The 16,939-nt window shown below is 34.2% G+C and overlaps 2 protein-coding genes across 2 annotated transcripts; both read right to left on the bottom strand.

The window, feature by feature from the left end:
* Positions 1–1,515: 1,515 nt before the first annotated feature.
* On the bottom strand, positions 1,516–2,843 carry MONOS_12709 (putative DDE superfamily endonuclease; the record flags this gene model as incomplete). Its single annotated transcript, XM_067865351.1, has 2 exons — positions 1,516–2,153; positions 2,555–2,843. 2 exons carry the CDS (start codon positions 2,841–2,843, stop codon positions 1,516–1,518), a joined length of 927 nt encoding a protein of 308 aa, XP_067724116.1.
* Positions 2,844–12,143: 9,300 nt separating this feature from the next.
* Positions 12,144–16,807, bottom strand: MONOS_17853 (putative Fibrinogen-binding protein; the record flags this gene model as incomplete). Its single annotated transcript, XM_067870814.1, has 3 exons — positions 12,144–15,373; positions 15,424–16,647; positions 16,801–16,807. 3 exons carry the CDS (start codon positions 16,805–16,807, stop codon positions 12,144–12,146), a joined length of 4,461 nt encoding a protein of 1,486 aa, XP_067724115.1.
* Positions 16,808–16,939: the final 132 nt, after the last annotated feature.

Genomic DNA, 16,939 nt, shown 5'->3' with positions numbered 1-16,939 from the left:
TCAAATGACATCAGACTTGTAATCGAATGTCTGGAATCTATTTTCAGAAGGGACTTCTTCAAAAATGCCATTGCTATAAAGTTTTTCTGTGACGCTGGCCCTCACAATCGTAATAGGTTTCTTCTGCATTTCATTTTATCCACTCATTCACGTGTATTCAGAAAAATTCGAACTGAAATCAACTTCTTTGCAGAACATCATGGTAAAAATGTCTGCGATGGTGAATTTGGGACATTAACAAATGTGATAAATAACTCTTCGAATTTAAATATTGAAACAATTCAAGATTTGATTTCATTTTTCACTCATCATTTCGATTCTGCAGCTTCTTCTCAAAATTCTTTCTCATTTCACAACAATTTGAAAGGAAACAAATCATCGTCATCGTTCAATCATCAAATGTCCACCTGTAATGAACGATTCTTTGAAAAATATGTTCCGAGTGATATTTGTATTTCGCCTTCACTTACAATCAAATACATGATGAACTATTTATATTTTGAAAAAAAAAAGGAAGCATGTTTTCGCATCAGCAGTCAGCTTGACTTCACAAAGGGTTCTGATTGATATTGAAATGGTTGCAAAAAAGTAAAAATTATCCAGTGAAAGAAAAACTATTTCATATCAATTGAGAACTGCAAATACTGCCTCTTTATCAAAAATTACAGAAATATTATTTAATAAAAGATGCTCATTAATTCGAGATTGTTCTATTTGAAATTTATATTCTTGTTGTTCAAATTTTTCAAGTCTTAAATCCACACATGCTGTTGCTAACCGTGATTCTGTTCGTAATAATAACCATTTTTGTAATAATTTTGATAATTCCTGCCGTTCATGTGCTTTTTCTAATTCTCTGATTTCTGATTATAACTTTTTAAATTCAAATTTTAAGGATTTTTATTGTGCAAATAAATAACGAGGCATTAAAGTGTGTGCTTTGCCAACTTTTGAAGTGTGGAAGTTGGACAAGACTGCAGATAATAAATGTGGCAATTAACTCATGCCACATTCGGACCTGGATACGGACTGCATCCTCCCAGGTCCGCCTATGAAAATATTCATGAACCACAAATGTATTATTTTTTTAGTCAATTTATTTTTTATTTATTTATTTGCATATTAATATATTTATATATATATTGAATGATTTTCTCATCCATGCAATTATTTTATTATTTGATAAAAAAATTAATATTTATTTTTTAACATCGCATGTTGAAATTTTCGAAAAAATGCAAAAATCAATAGTTAATTCTATCCATCAATTCTCTGACAATAATTTTTCTGGTATTTCTCGTTCATTATCATCTTCAAAATCAACATCTTTTAAAATTTGGGATTTGGATATTTTTCTTTCTTTCGCCTTCTCTTCAGAAAACAAATATTTTTCAATTTTTTCTTTCAGCAGAATCATCAATATTCTTTTTATCTTTCATCTTTTTATATGCTTTCCATTCATCAAAAAATACTTGGTCAGAAATATTTTTTCCATGGAAATTGAAACGATGGGATTTATTTTTTCAGCTGAACTGAAGGAGTGTCAGGTAACTTCACCAATACAGAATTGGACTGCCTAGACAACACGCCACTTTTTTCAAATGCAGAGTTAATTGTTGAAGGAAGCAATGCAGTTTGCAAAGCCTGTGGCAAGTCATTTGCAACTGCTTTCCGTCTGAATGAGATCGAAGAAGAAGATGGAACAACATTGTTTGAGTTGAAACATCTTTTAAACATATCAAAAACTCCACAGTCAAGTGGCTGTGTCAGATGAGTGCTGTGTGGAATAAATGTAACAACGTCAATTGATTCATCTGCAAATTTTTGCCACAGATCTGGCTGTGCTCTTGAAGGATGAGAATCCAAGAGGAGCAAGCATCTATCTTCATTCATGTCTAGCAATTTTCTTCTTTCAACTATTCCAGGCAGTAGTATCTCTTCAGCATAGCGAGCAAACAATGCATCAGTCATCCATCCATCATTGTCTGCCCAGATGTGAAGCTGCGGACTGAGCAAGACCTTCATTTCTTGTGGAAGTTTTTTAGATGGCCAAAGAACAAGGCTTGGTAAAGAATAACCGTCAGCTGCGACTGCAACCACAAGAGTTGAGTTTGGCATGTTGATTGGTGTATTGGAAAACCCGACTGGAACATCTGAAGGATGAACGGCATATTTTTTTGTAAAGTCGGAGAGTCGAAAAGAGGATTCGGAAGTATTGAAGATGAGTGAATGAGAGTATTTGTGAAAGTCATGAATTGATTGCAGAAGAGAGAAGAAAGGTTGAAGAGACTGCTTGTTTGATACTGATTAACGTTGAATATCAACGTTATGAGGAATGGACGTTTTAAGATCTGGATTTCGTTTGACAAACGAATACGGAGTTGATTTTAAATTTTTTACTTCTTGATCTTCTTCTTCTCCACTTCGAATTTTTCTATCAGTTTGCACTGATTCCATCTTTAATTATAATCAATAATAAATATTTATTAGAAAGAAATAATAATGCAAACCAATCGTTTTGTTTGAGTTACAGAATAACTCACTCCTGTCAAACTTTCGATTCTGATGACTCCGGCTATCACTTCTTTGTCTTCTTTCGTGAACAGCTCTGGCCGACCAACTTTTCCCACGGTTCTACCCTTTTCAACGGCAGTTTCGGCTCGGTTAATCGATGAACGAAAGAATTCATTTAGATTAGTAGCGTCGGTAACACGGCATTTTCCATCAGCAATTATTGTGGCTATACCTACTAAACGATTTTTGATTTGACGATACTGGAAAGATTTCATCAAATCTCTCAATTTCGCAAATCCACATTCTTTTCTTTGTTTGACAACACTCATACAAATAAAATATTGGTTATGATCTAGTTTTTATTTTTAAAAAAAATTTTTTTTGAAATGAAAAAAAAATAAAAAAAATATTTTCGATTAAATTCTAACTAAGTGATACCCCTTGCTATTACCTAATCTCCTCAGGGGAGGCACTAATCCAGAGATGGAGGAGCTAACCCCCCCATCTTCCCCCCATCAGAGATTAGGTATGGTAATTTAATCTTAATTTCTAACTGCCGACTTTTCCTTATATACTAAAAACAACTAATAAAATATAAAAAGTGGGAAGAAATTATTCATAATTAAAAATTTTGTCCGGATAAAAAAAATGTCCGGATAAAAAAACCACACTATATAATTATTTATTTATATATTTATATATTTATTTATTTATTTATTTATTTATTTATTTATTTATTTGTTTATTTATTTATTTATTTATTTTTATTTTATTTATTTATAAATATATAAATATATAAATATATATATTTTATTTTATTTTATTTTATTTTATTTTATTTTATTTTATTTTATTTTATTTTATTTTATTTTATTTTATTTTATTTTATTTTATTTTATTTTTTTCAATTTTTATCCTCATTCATTCAATTTTAATATATTTAAATTTTAAATATCTTATCTTCTTTTTCTCATTTCGTTTGATGTTTTTATTGTTTTTTTCAATGAACTATTAATATTTCGTTTCAATCGTTTTTTTATTATTTGTTCATTTGTTATTAACATTGGAATTATTATTACGAACATTATCGAAGTTATGTTCTGCTGTTTATTTAATATGTTAAAATATTATTTGTTTTTTGTAAATCTTGTAATATTTCAAACTTTCTCTTTCTCACTCTTTCTCTTCTTTCTATCTTTCTCTTCTTTCTCTTTCTCTTTCTCTTTCTCTTTCTCTTTCTTCTTTTTTTCTCTTTCTTTCAATTTCTTTCTTTCTGTTTTTATCTTCTTTTCTTTTTCTTTTTCTTTTTTTTTCTTCACTGTTTTTTTTTTAATTTTTTTATATTTATTTATTTTTATTTTTTTTAGAATGAATTATTTGTCAGTTTGTATTGTGTTTTCTTTTGAAGTGTTTCACAGTTCAACACATGAAATACTTTGTTTTATTTGAATAACTGTTTAAATTTCTTTTTCATATTCTCGAATTCAGTGCATCTTTTGAGCAAAAAGATTTTCTGGATCTTTCATGAAAAAGCAATTTTGCTGTATCTGATGATTGAATAGGTTTTTTCGGATCATCTTTTTTTGCAGTTTTTGAATGCAGTTTGATACGATCTTTCCAGTTGTGAAAAAAGTTTTCTGTTTTTTGTTTCAAATAATGTTTTATCTTTTTCATTCAAATCAATCAATTGAATGTTGCCCATTTCTTCTTTTTTTTCCCTCTAATGTTTTCATGTGATTTCTCTTTTGTGAAATTAAATTATTTTGTCATTTGATGATGGATGTTGAAAATAATTCATTGCTTTCTGCTTTTTGTTTCACATTGATAATTATCAAGAATAAACAAAAAAACTTAAATTGAAAGAAATGCCTGGGGCTTTGGTTTTTTTGTATAAATCAACTGTTCACTTTATGAAAATAAAATGGAAGCACTTGACACTTTAAAAGTTTTCAAATGAAAATTGAAAATTGCAAAAAAACAAAAACAAAAATTAAAATTGAACGATATGAAGCAAAATATTTTTCTTCAGGTTTTTTCATTGAAAAATTATGCACTTTTCATTAACTTTTTTATATCAAAAAACACAATAAAAATGGGTTCATTTTTTGACATTCGTGAAATGCCACCGACGCTTAATGTTTTTATTTCAACGATGCCTGTTTACGGATATGAAAATCTAATTTATTTAGAAATCTGAGATAGCGAAATAAAGTTATGAGCGAAACAATTTTTCAATGCCTTGTGCAAAAAAAGCTTGAAAGTCCGTATTTTCCCCCATATATTTATTATTCATAATCCCGCATACCATTTTTGTGTAAAATTCTCTTTTCGTTTCATTGTGAACTTCCGTGAATTTCAAAGATTGATATGTTCAATTGAAATATGTTCAAAATTGATTTGTGAAACAAAAATAAGAATTGAATGAAAAGATCAAAAATAAAGTGAAATATTTGAATATATTAACAAAAGAAAAGAAAAGTCAAAGAAATAATGTTTTTGAACTAACCAATGAAAAATTTCATATCTGAGAACGTCCATATTCATAAAAAAAAAAAAAAAAAAAAAAAAAAAAAAAAAAAAAAAAAAAAAAAAAAAAAAAACCAATATCAAAATGAACTACAAAACATATTTTTTTTGGAACTTAAATTTTTGCACATATTCGATAAATTATTTGAAAATCCATTAATTTCAGTCAATAAAATAAGACAAACGACTATCGTTTTTTATTCTCCTGATTGACGAATATATATAATGTGAATTGATCATTCATCGTAAAAATATTTGATATCAAAAAAAATCACCCATTTTATCGACTTGAACAATGTAATTATTTCCTCCAATTCTTCAGCTTTTTCCATTAAGCATTTCATGTGCTGCCTTCCGAAATTGAATAAAAAGAATGCAAATTGAATAGCAGCTTGCTTCAGTCAAAAAAAATGTGCGCATAACTTCAACATTAATCCTCCAAAGAAACATGATTTTCATATAAGTCGAAATCAATTATTTCGAATTCGAAAATATTGAATTGTGTCTTATTGATAAGAATCGACATTTGCACTTGTATCTAACGATATCTTTCGAACAATAAATGATTCTTGGTGTCTTTTTGCATTTTGTGCACATGTTTGCTGCTGGTGATAATCTGCACAATAACAGCAATTCAATTGTTTTCCTTTCGTTAGAAAAGGATTTCAATAGTGTTGATATATCCATTTTTGTGTAACGAAAAATTGACACAAAACAAAAATCTTTAGGTTTTTGAAAAAATACTCACAAATTTCGAATAAACAAAATTTTCAAACATGTCAAAAACAAGAAAATGTTATGGGACCGATCAAAAGAAAAATGGAAACAAGTTTAAAAACACTTTTTCGACAAATAATGCTAATTTTGAATACATTGATATTCCATTTTGTTTCGTTATAAACATACAAAATAATTTTTATCGATTGTCCACATCCTTGGAACTTGCGGTTAGATGCTGCAAAAAGATCAGAAATGGGAGAGTACAGCAAATGGAACATTATATAATGGAAACAGAATGAAGAGAACATGAAATAAAGTGTGGGAGTTGGAGACACACTTATCCTGTCGAAATAAAAATATAACGAAGATTGCAAATTTTTCGACGGAAGTTAAGATGATGAGTTGGACTAGACAGAAACAAAAGATGTTTGAAGGGATAGATTTTCACACTAGATTTGAGATATTTCAACTGGCATGAAAGAGGAAACAGATTATTGAACGATTTTGTTTTGAAATGGGATACTCAAAAACGACTTAGCAATTATCTCGCTTGGAGAAAGCTTTGTTATTTCTTTGTCGATTTCGCTTGTTTCTCTTTCAAAATGATATGAACAGATGAATGATTTATCGATACACAACCAGACTTCATTGGTTCTTTGTACTCCTCAAAATGCAATTTGTTCCAGAAAAGTATTCATTCTCGTAATATTTGTCTCATCTGTAGTGTTGAGAGCAGCAAGAGTTGTGCAAGTATTTGAAGTTCAAAGAGTGGATGACAAAGAGTGGAATGAGAAAGCTCATGCAAACGAATAGAGCTCTTTTTAAGAAAGCGATGACAACAAAAGAGTGTCGTAGCATCACACAAATGAAGACTCAAAAATTAGTTTAAATAGAGGCAAAAACCAAAGAAGAAAAGAGATGATTTTGAAATGATGATGAAAAAAATATGATAATCAACATTATTTTTCAGATTCATGAAAAGGATTTGACTCAAAAAAGACTAATCAGAAATCGGAACATTGACAACCAAGAAGATGCGGAAGAAAATGTTGCTTTAATTTCATTATTTGTTCAATTTCTGCCTTCTGTATCTCATCTTCCACAAGTTGAATTTTTAAAAAGTTTTTGTTCAATCAGAACATAAAGAAAAATCTTGAAATGAAATCTAAACAGAGATAAGGAAGTATTGACAAATACATATCTGCAAAAGTGATCAATTTCTTTTTCATATTATGTTTTCAGATGATTGTGGGATTTGTGTCTTTTCTTATAATTAAATTTCTCTATTTTCATTTCTTTTTTGTTGCTTCATTCATTTTCGTTGATGTTAAGTTCAAAAAATAAATTCCAAAAAAGAATAACCTATAACGATTCATTGTCGAACAAAGTTCAAAATTCATGGAATTTCGATCAAAATCACTCAAACTTCGTTCATTTCGAAATCGATAGAAAAAGAATATAAAGCTTAAGAACAATTCCAAAAATAATTGTTAAAGACAAAACATGTGTGAATCTTTTTATTATCATATCTTTTTTTGGTGTGTTGATTTTCAAAATTTTTCAGTTTTTTGATTGTGATTTTTTTTTTTTTAGAAAAGAAGCATGGCCATTATTTTTTTGTGAACAAATGTTTTCACAGAATCATATATTATTATGTATTCTGAAACACTTTTCACTTTTCAATGTTCATTTGTTAATATTCAAGGGAGTTTTTTCGAAACGAATATTTTGAATGCGAAAATATGATATCAAAAATAATCACTCATATAAGGAAGAAAAACAGACATTGAACAGAATGTTTTTCTTCAGGAATTTTCATTTTAAATATTTCTAATCAAAAAACTGTATTCAATCATAAAAGTTACGAATGAAACATCTTTTCCAAGTATTTTTATAAAAAATAAACTTTTCCTTCTTATCAACCTTCAAATTGCGGTTTTTTTTTTTGAAATTAATTTTATTTGTGAAGTTTAATGAAAAAGTTTGAACAAACATATGTTTGTCTGTTTTTTTAACTGTTAATACGCATTTCTGATTTTTCAAAGCTGAACACTTTTATTCCATTGTTTTTATTTTTTTTACTCAATCAAACAAATTGTTACATCTGTGTCTTCGTTTCGTGTAGATGAAATGCTGCTCGTTGCTGTTTCGGTTTCATCTTCACTTATTTCATAAACTTCATCGGATGTTTTTCGTATCTCTCTGGATTATATTCAAAAACAATTTCAAATAACTTATGTATTGAATTTTTTTTTGTTTTAAACAATATGTATTCGACTATGAAATCTTCAATATGAAGTACGCTAGTTCCATTTGGTGGAAAATACCTTCTTAACCAACTCCAGACAGCTTTTATGTTTTTTTATGTGACAGATTGTTGTTTTATTTTTGATTTCCTTGCCATGATCAACTGTTTCGTGCTCAAATCCAAGATCTTGCAGCTTTGAGTGAGCTTTCCAACTATCTGAATAAATCATTGTTCTTTTCTGCATTGTTTTAAAAATTGTTTTAAACAAAGTTTTTGAATCTCTATTTTTCGCCAGAAATATGGAAACTTTGTTATCAAAAAAAAAAAAAAAAAAAAAAAAAAAAGAATTCTTTTCATAGCACCAAATATCCAAACACGCTTTTCGGATCTGCCCTTTTGATACTTCCTTTTCCATAACAAACACTCACACAATTCGACAACCTTTCCAACACCTCCTTCTTTTTCTTGTTTCGAGTGAAATTCCGTGAGTCAAACTTGCAGGCAAATTGTATAGATTGCCCCCTAAGTTTTTATTCCAAGACGTGTGAGAGATCCAGCCTGAAGCTGCTGCAAACCTAAGTGAAATTAAAAAATGATTTGAAAAATAATTCAATATTTGTATTTGTTTTAAAAAATGGAGAATTTATTTATAAACAATTATTGTATTTGCATTTTCAACAATGATAGGCATATCTTCCTGTTGGATATTCGTAAAAAAAAATATAATCGTTGGATCAATAGAATTTTTAAGAATTGGAAATAATTTTGGCATCGAATAACCAGCGATAACTGTTGTCAATGTTACTGAATGTTTCAAATAAAAAATGAGGAGAATTTGTATCTGTTTGATTTTTATCATTCATCAAAAAGAGAATCAAGTTGATAGAATGTTTGAATTCATCTTGAATGTTATTATTAATATTGACGGAATTGATCAAAATGGATACCTCTATCGACGGTCACGATGTCTCATGATTCAAAGTTTCAATTATTCATTATAAATGTTTTCCTATTTTTCTATCATATCCGAAAATTGCTCATTCTTTGTTATTAATTCTGTTATCATTCAACATCCATTTACAAAAAATATTGCTTGTAAAACAATAATAAATAATGTTTTGAAACTTTCATAACCAAAGGAAATAAAAATGAAAAAAATATCTTTCAGAAGAGAAAATTGGATCTGTTTTCATAATTGAAACGAATGGATAATTATTTATGAAACACTATTTCTTCTGTCATAATTTTCGGTTTGAATTTTTGTTATGAATATTCATAAATGTACCCTGAAAAGTGATGGAGCTGTGATGTGATGTCTCTTCTATTTTTTTCTAATCATATTTTGGCTTTTGAAAAGATATAAAAATATTATAATTTTGTTTGAAATTATTAGTTAATGATAATGAATTTCAATCAAAATATACACACCGAAAAAAGATATGATTCCAAAAATAAACACTCATATATTCCTGTATTTGTGATTAAACATGAAATCATATCTTTGTTTTTAGTTATTCTTATAAAGGAAATAAAAAGACATTCAACAAAATATTTTTCATATAAATCATTCTTTTTTAGAAGTCTCCAATGTTTTATTCTTAAAAGAGAGAAAATTCTAAATTCCGGTTTTATTTTTTTTGAAAACGTCCTTTTTGTGTAATTTTCAAATGAAATAAAAAATTCATATTTTCATCAAATTTCGATTCCCACTGATAAATCAAAACTTTAATGGAAATAAAAACATTGTTGAGCACACACTTTCTTTTCAGTGAAATTTCATGAGTGAAAACATAAAATTGATGAAAATATGATGTTTTTATTCAACAGTTCAAACCGGCTACAATCACATCGGTTTTTGCATAACTTTTTGTGACCATATCCGATTGTGATGATAACCAATGTGACTTTGCACAGAAAAAAATTAAATTAAATTTTTGAAATAATTTATTTTGTGTCAATTTTTTTCATTTTTGGAAATTCTTCACAAAAACGCATTTCTCATTTGCGGTTATAATTTTTATTATAAATACATATCATTTTGACTTATTTGTGCACATTTTTGACAAAGCAAAAATTGAAATTTTCGATCAAAAAATCGATTTTTCAACGAAAAAATCACCCATAATGAAAAAAAAATGTGTTAAAATTTTTTTGAAAAGTTCGTTTAGTTTAATATACCAACATATAAAAAATAACATATTTAAATCAAATTTCTGTACCTACTCACCAAATTCCGCTGTCATGAAATCAATATTTTTTCAATGTTTTTAATTCCATTTTTGATAAGTTGCATGAGCGGGAACAGAAACTTGATTGAAATATGAAATTTTTGATTTATTCAAAAATTAAACATTATCGACTTTTTAAAAAGAATTACCCATATTGTAGATCCAAGACATATTGAATACAGATTGCGAAAGCAAAGCAAAAAGAAATAAAGTCAACTCTAAATATGCGCATGATTTGATCGAAAAAAGTTCAATTTTAAGAACTTCAATATCCAAGCCTATGGAAAATGCAGAAATTAACGTATAATCTCCGGAAGCAATTCATTTATGGCTCGAAAAGTTGTCATCCATCATCAAAGTCAATAGTATTTATGAGGCTGACATTTACAATTTTGACGAATCTTCAGTTCGTGTCGGTGATGGAACAGAAATACTAGTAGTCTATTTGAAAAACAAATCCCCTCCTTCCCCATCTTCATTGCCAAAAATGGAAAATGCAACTGTTTGTGTGTGCATTTGCGCGGACGGGTCACATATTCCTCATATTCTAATATATACTCGAAAAAAGATTCAATAAGAGATCTCTAATATATTTTTTATAAATGTATCTTGTGTGGAGTCTTCATCTGGATGGATAACTACCGAATTGTTTCGAAGGATAATGACTAAGATATGGCTTCCATTAATTGCAAATAAGCTTAAACTCTCATCTTCGAAAAAAGCGTGACTTTTTTTGGATAATCACCGAACTCACTTCGATTCAGAAGTGATTGCATTCTCGGAACAAAGAAATATGGGTGATTATTTTTGAAATCATATCTTTTTTCGGGGTGTTGATTTTTCAAAGATTGTTTGTTATTGGGAAGAGATTTCGAATTCAAATATTGAAACTATCACAACTGTTTCAAATACAAATGTTTTTGCAGAAATAAAGATGAAGATGTCTCAAACATACAATTTGACTTTTTTTTGTGTTCATTTGGCTAAATTTTTTTGAAAAGTGACATCAGATCAAAAAATTGACCCATGGAAGTTAATTATTTATCATTCCGTTACCATTATTCTCATCAAAAACGAAAAAATTCACTATAATGCTTATCAGTTCATTACAAACCTCTTTATGGAAAGAAATATTCCGAATCAAAAAATAATGTATCATATTTTTTGATCAAAATCAAAATATCAGTTTCGCAATGAAAAGGAGTTACATTTGCTTGAACCATCAATCAATTGCTGCATTGTGAATTGTATATGGTATATATCGATTATTTTTTAGAATTAACAAAAACACCGATTATTATTTAAGTTTTTATTTTATTGGAATTTTTCAATGCTCAGAATTTGGCTATTTGTTTTTCAAAACGTATAATTAATTTTAATTATTTCTTTTTTTGCGTTTCAAATTTGAAGCAGATTTCTGAGCGCCTTTTAAGAAAGAACTTGCGATATATAAATCAACGACAGATTCATAAGAGGATGAAGAAGATTTCTGCTGATGGTTGTGAAATGCCAGATTGAGACGATGTTTGTATCATAAATTTCAGAGAATCATGGAGACAGCTAGCAATGAAGAGAGTTGATGGCACCCTGTTGTTCATTTGATGTTGGAGTTCAACACATCATTCCTCCTCTGTACTCGCAGCTGTTGATCTTGGAGCAAACAGAAATTGTTGGGAAGTGTTATGTTCTTGGTGTGACCATCCGCTCATTGCAATCTTCCTCAGTTGCTTTTGTTTATCTGAACTCAATCATTTCTGGCAATGAGGGCAGTATTCTCACAACTTCCGAGAATGTTCGAATTGAGAGATTGAAATTCAACTTTGGGCAGTCGTTTTCTAACTCTGAAAGTTTTATTACCTTCGAAGAAAATGGTCAACTTTCTCTTTCGTTTGTTGATTTCTCTTTTTCTAATTCATCATCACAATCATCGATTTCTTCTTTTCTTCTTCTTTTCCTCCTTCACTTTCACCTTCACCTTCACCTTCACCTTCACCTTCACCTTCACCTTCACCTTCACCTTCACCTTCACCTTCACCTTCACCTTCACCTTCACCTTCACCTTCACCTTCACCTTCACCTTCACCTTCACCTTCACCTTCACCTTCACCTTCACCTTCACCTTCACCTTCACCTTCACCTTCACCTTCACCTTCACCTTCACCTTCACCTTCACCTTCACCTTCACCTTCACCTTCACCTTCACCTTCACCTTCACCTTCACCTTCACCTTCACCTTCACCTTCACCTTCACCTTCACCTTCACCTTCACCTTCACCTTCACCTTCACCTTCACCTTCACCTTCACCTTCACCTTCACCTTCACCTTCACCTTCACCTTCACCTTCACCTTCACCTTCACCTTCACCTTCACCTTCACCTTCACCTTCACCTTCACCTTCACCTTCACCTTCACCTTCACCTTCACCTTCACCTTCACCTTCACCTTCACCTTCACCTTCACCTTCACCTTCACCTTCACCTTCACCTTCACCTTCACCTTCACCTTCACCTTCACCTTCACCTTCACCTTCACCTTCACCTTCACCTTCACCTTCACCTTCACCTTCACCTTCACCTTCACCTTCACCTTCACCTTCACCTTCACCTTCACCTTCACCTTCACCTTCACCTTCACCTTCACCTTCACCTTCACCTTCACCTTCACCTTCACCTTCACCTTCACCTTCACCTTCACCTTCACCTTCACCTTCACCTTCACCTTCACCTTCACCTTCACCTTCACCTTCACCTTCACCTTCACCTTCACCTTCACCTTCACCTTCACCTTCACCTTCACCTTCACCTTCACCTTCACCTTCACCTTCACCTTCACCTTCACCTTCACCTTCACCTTCACCTTCACCTTCACCTTCACCTTCACCTTCACCTTCACCTTCACCTTCACCTTCACCTTCACCTTCACCTTCACCTTCACCTTCTCCTTCACCTTCACCTTCACCTTCACCTTCACCTTCACCTTCACCTTCACCTTCACCTTCACCTTCACCTTCACCTTCACCTTCACCTTCACCTTCACCTTCACCTTCACCTTCACCTTCACCTTCACCTTCACCTTCACCTTCACCTTCACCTTCACCTTCACCTTCACCTTCACCTTCACCTTCACCTTCACCTTCACCTTCACCTTCACCTTCACCTTCACCTTCACCTTCACCTTCACCTTCACCTTCACCTTCACCTTCACCTTCACCTTCACCTTCACCTTCACCTTCACCTTCACCTTCACCTTCACCTTCACCTTCACCTTCACCTTCACCTTCACCTTCACCTTCACCTTCACCTTCACCTTCACCTTCACCTTCACCTTCACCTTCACCTTCACCTTCACCTTCACCTTCACCTTCACCTTCACCTTCACCTTCACCTTCACCTTCACCTTCACCTTCACCTTCACCTTCACCTTCACCTTCACCTTCACCTTCACCTTCACCTTCACCTTCACCTTCACCTTCACCTTCACCTTCACCTTCACCTTCACCTTCACCTTCACCTTCACCTTCACCTTCACCTTCACCTTCACCTTCACCTTCACCTTCACCTTCACCTTCACCTTCACCTTCACCTTCACCTTCACCTTCACCTTCACCTTCACCTTCACCTTCACCTTCACCTTCACCTTCACCTTCACCTTCACCTTCACCTTCACCTTCACCTTCACCTTCACCTTCACCTTCACCTTCACCTTCACCTTCACCTTCACCTTCACCTTCACCTTCACCTTCACCTTCACCTTCACCTTCACCTTCACCTTCACCTTCACCTTCACCTTCACCTTCACCTTCACCTTCACCTTCACCTTCACCTTCACCTTCACCTTCACCTTCACCTTCACCTTCACCTTCTCCTTCACCTTCACCTTCACCTTCACCTTCACCTTCACCTTCACCTTCACCTTCACCTTCACCTTCACCTTCACCTTCACCTTCACCTTCACCTTCTTCACCTTCACCTTCACCTTCACCTTCACCTTCACCTTCACCTTCACCTTCACCTTCACCTTCACCTTCACCTTCACCTTCACCTTCACCTTCACCTTCACCTTCACCTTCACCTTCACCTTCACCTTCACCTTCACCTTCACCTTCACCTTCACCTTCACCTTCACCTTCACCTTCACCTTCACCTTCACCTTCACCTTCACCTTCACCTTCACCTTCACCTTCACCTTCACCTTCACCTTCACCTTCACCTTCACCTTCACCTTCACCTTCACCTTCACCTTCACCTTCACCTTCACCTTCACCTTCACCTTCACCTTCACCTTCACCTTCACCTTCACCTTCACCTTCACCTTCACCTTCACCTTCACCTTCACCTTCACCTTCACCTTCACCTTCACCTTCACCTTCACCTTCACCTTCACCTTCACCTTCACCTTCACCTTCACCTTCACCTTCACCTTCACCTTCACCTTCACCTTCACCTTCACCTTCACCTTCACCTTCACCTTCACCTTCACCTTCACCTTCACCTTCACCTTCACCTTCACCTTCACCTTCACCTTCACCTTCACCTTCACCTTCACCTTCACCTTCACCTTCACCTTCACCTTCACCTTCACCTTCACCTTCACCTTCACCTTCACCTTCACCTTCACCTTCACCTTCACCTTCACCTTCACCTTCACCTTCACCTTCACCTTCACCTTCACCTTCACCTTCACCTTCACCTTCACCTTCACCTTCACCTTCACCTTCACCTTCACCTTCACCTTCACCTTCACCTTCACCTTCACCTTCACCTTCACCTTCACCTTCACCTTCACCTTCACCTTCACCTTCACCTTCACCTTCACCTTCACCTTCACCTTCACCTTCACCTTCACCTTCACCTTCACCTTCACCTTCACCTTCACCTTCACCTTCACCTTCACCTTCACCTTCACCTTCACCTTCTTCACCTTCACCTTCACCTTCACCTTCACCTTCACCTTCACCTTCACCTTCACCTTCACCTTCACCTTCACCTTCACCTTCACCTTCACCTTCACCTTCACCTTCACCTTCACCTTCACCTTCACCTTCACCTTCACCTTCACCTTCACCTTCACCTTCACCTTCACCTTCACCTTCACCTTCACCTTCACCTTCACCTTCACCTTCACCTTCACCTTCACCTTCACCTTCACCTTCACCTTCACCTTCACCTTCACCTTCACCTTCTCACCTTCACCTTCACCTTCACCTTCACCTTCACCTTCACCTTCACCTTCACCTTCACCTTCACCTTCACCTTCACCTTCACCTTCACCTTCACCTTCACCTTCACCTTCACCTTCACCTTCACCTTCACCTTCACCTTCACCTTCACCTTCACCTTCACCTTCACCTTCACCTTCACCTTCACCTTCACCTTCACCTTCACCTTCACCTTCACCTTCACCTTCACCTTCACCTTCACCTTCACCTTCACCTTCACCTTCACCTTCACCTTCACCTTCACCTTCACCTTCACCTTCACCTTCACCTTCACCTTCACCTTCACCTTCACCTTCACCTTCACCTTCACCTTCACCTTCACCTTCACCTTCACCTTCACCTTCACCTTCACCTTCACCTTCACCTTCACCTTCACCTTCACCTTCACCTTCACCTTCACCTTCACCTTCACCTTCACCTTCACCTTCACCTTCACCTTCACCTTCACCTTCACCTTCACCTTCACCTTCACCTTCACCTTCACCTTCACCTTCACCTTCACCTTCACCTTCACCTTCACCTTCACCTTCACCTTCACCTTCACCTTCACCTTCACCTTCACCTTCACCTTCACCTTCACCTTCACCTTCACCTTCACCTTCACCTTCACCTTCACCTTCACCTTCACCTTCACCTTCACCTTCACCTTCACCTTCACCTTCACCTTCACCTTCACCTTCACCTTCACCTTCACCTTCACCTTCACCTTCACCTTCACCTTCACCTTCACCTTCACCTTCACCTTCACCTTCACCTTCACCTTCACCTTCACCTTCACCTTCACCTTCACCTTCACCTTCACCTTCACCTTCACCTTCACCTTCACCTTCACCTTCACCTTCACCTTCACCTTCACCTTCACCTTCACCTTCACCTTCACCTTCACCTTCACCTTCACCTTCACCTTCACCTTCACCTTCACCTTCACCTTCACCTTCACCTTCACCTTCACCTTCACCTTCACCTTCACCTTCACCTTCACCTTCACCTTCACCTTCACCTTCACCTTCACCTTCACCTTCACCTTCACCTTCACCTTCACCTTCACCTTCACCTTCACCTTCACCTTCACCTTCACCTTCACCTTCACCTTCACCTTCACCTTCTTTTTCTTCCTCTTCTTCTTCTTCTTTTCCTCCTCCTCCTCCTTCGCCTTCGCATTCTCCTTTTTCAACTTCATCTTTAAAACGTTCTATTCAGAATAATTTTGAAAAAACAGTTATATTCTCAGTGTTAACTGTATATTTATTTCTTTCAAAAAGCTTTTTGAAAGAAAATGAATACAACAAGATACAGGAGATATATGAGGATAAAAAAGGAAAAGAAGATGATAACTCCGATGAACTTGTCATTAGTGAAATCGAAAGGTCGATTGCATCTTATGCACACTCGACGAACAGCAGCATATTGTTGATCACCATCTCTTTATTTCTCGGAGCCTTCTCGTGCTATACTGACGAAGTAAAAGAAGAAGATAATGACTA

Source organism: Monocercomonoides exilis, assembly GCF_001643675.1.
Source record: "Monocercomonoides exilis strain PA203 chromosome Unknown scaffold34-1095894, whole genome shotgun sequence".
Taxonomy (NCBI): domain Eukaryota; phylum Preaxostyla; order Oxymonadida; family Polymastigidae; genus Monocercomonoides; species Monocercomonoides exilis.
The sequence above is the reverse complement of the archived record's forward strand: the minus strand, read 5'-3'. Positions and strand labels throughout refer to the sequence as shown.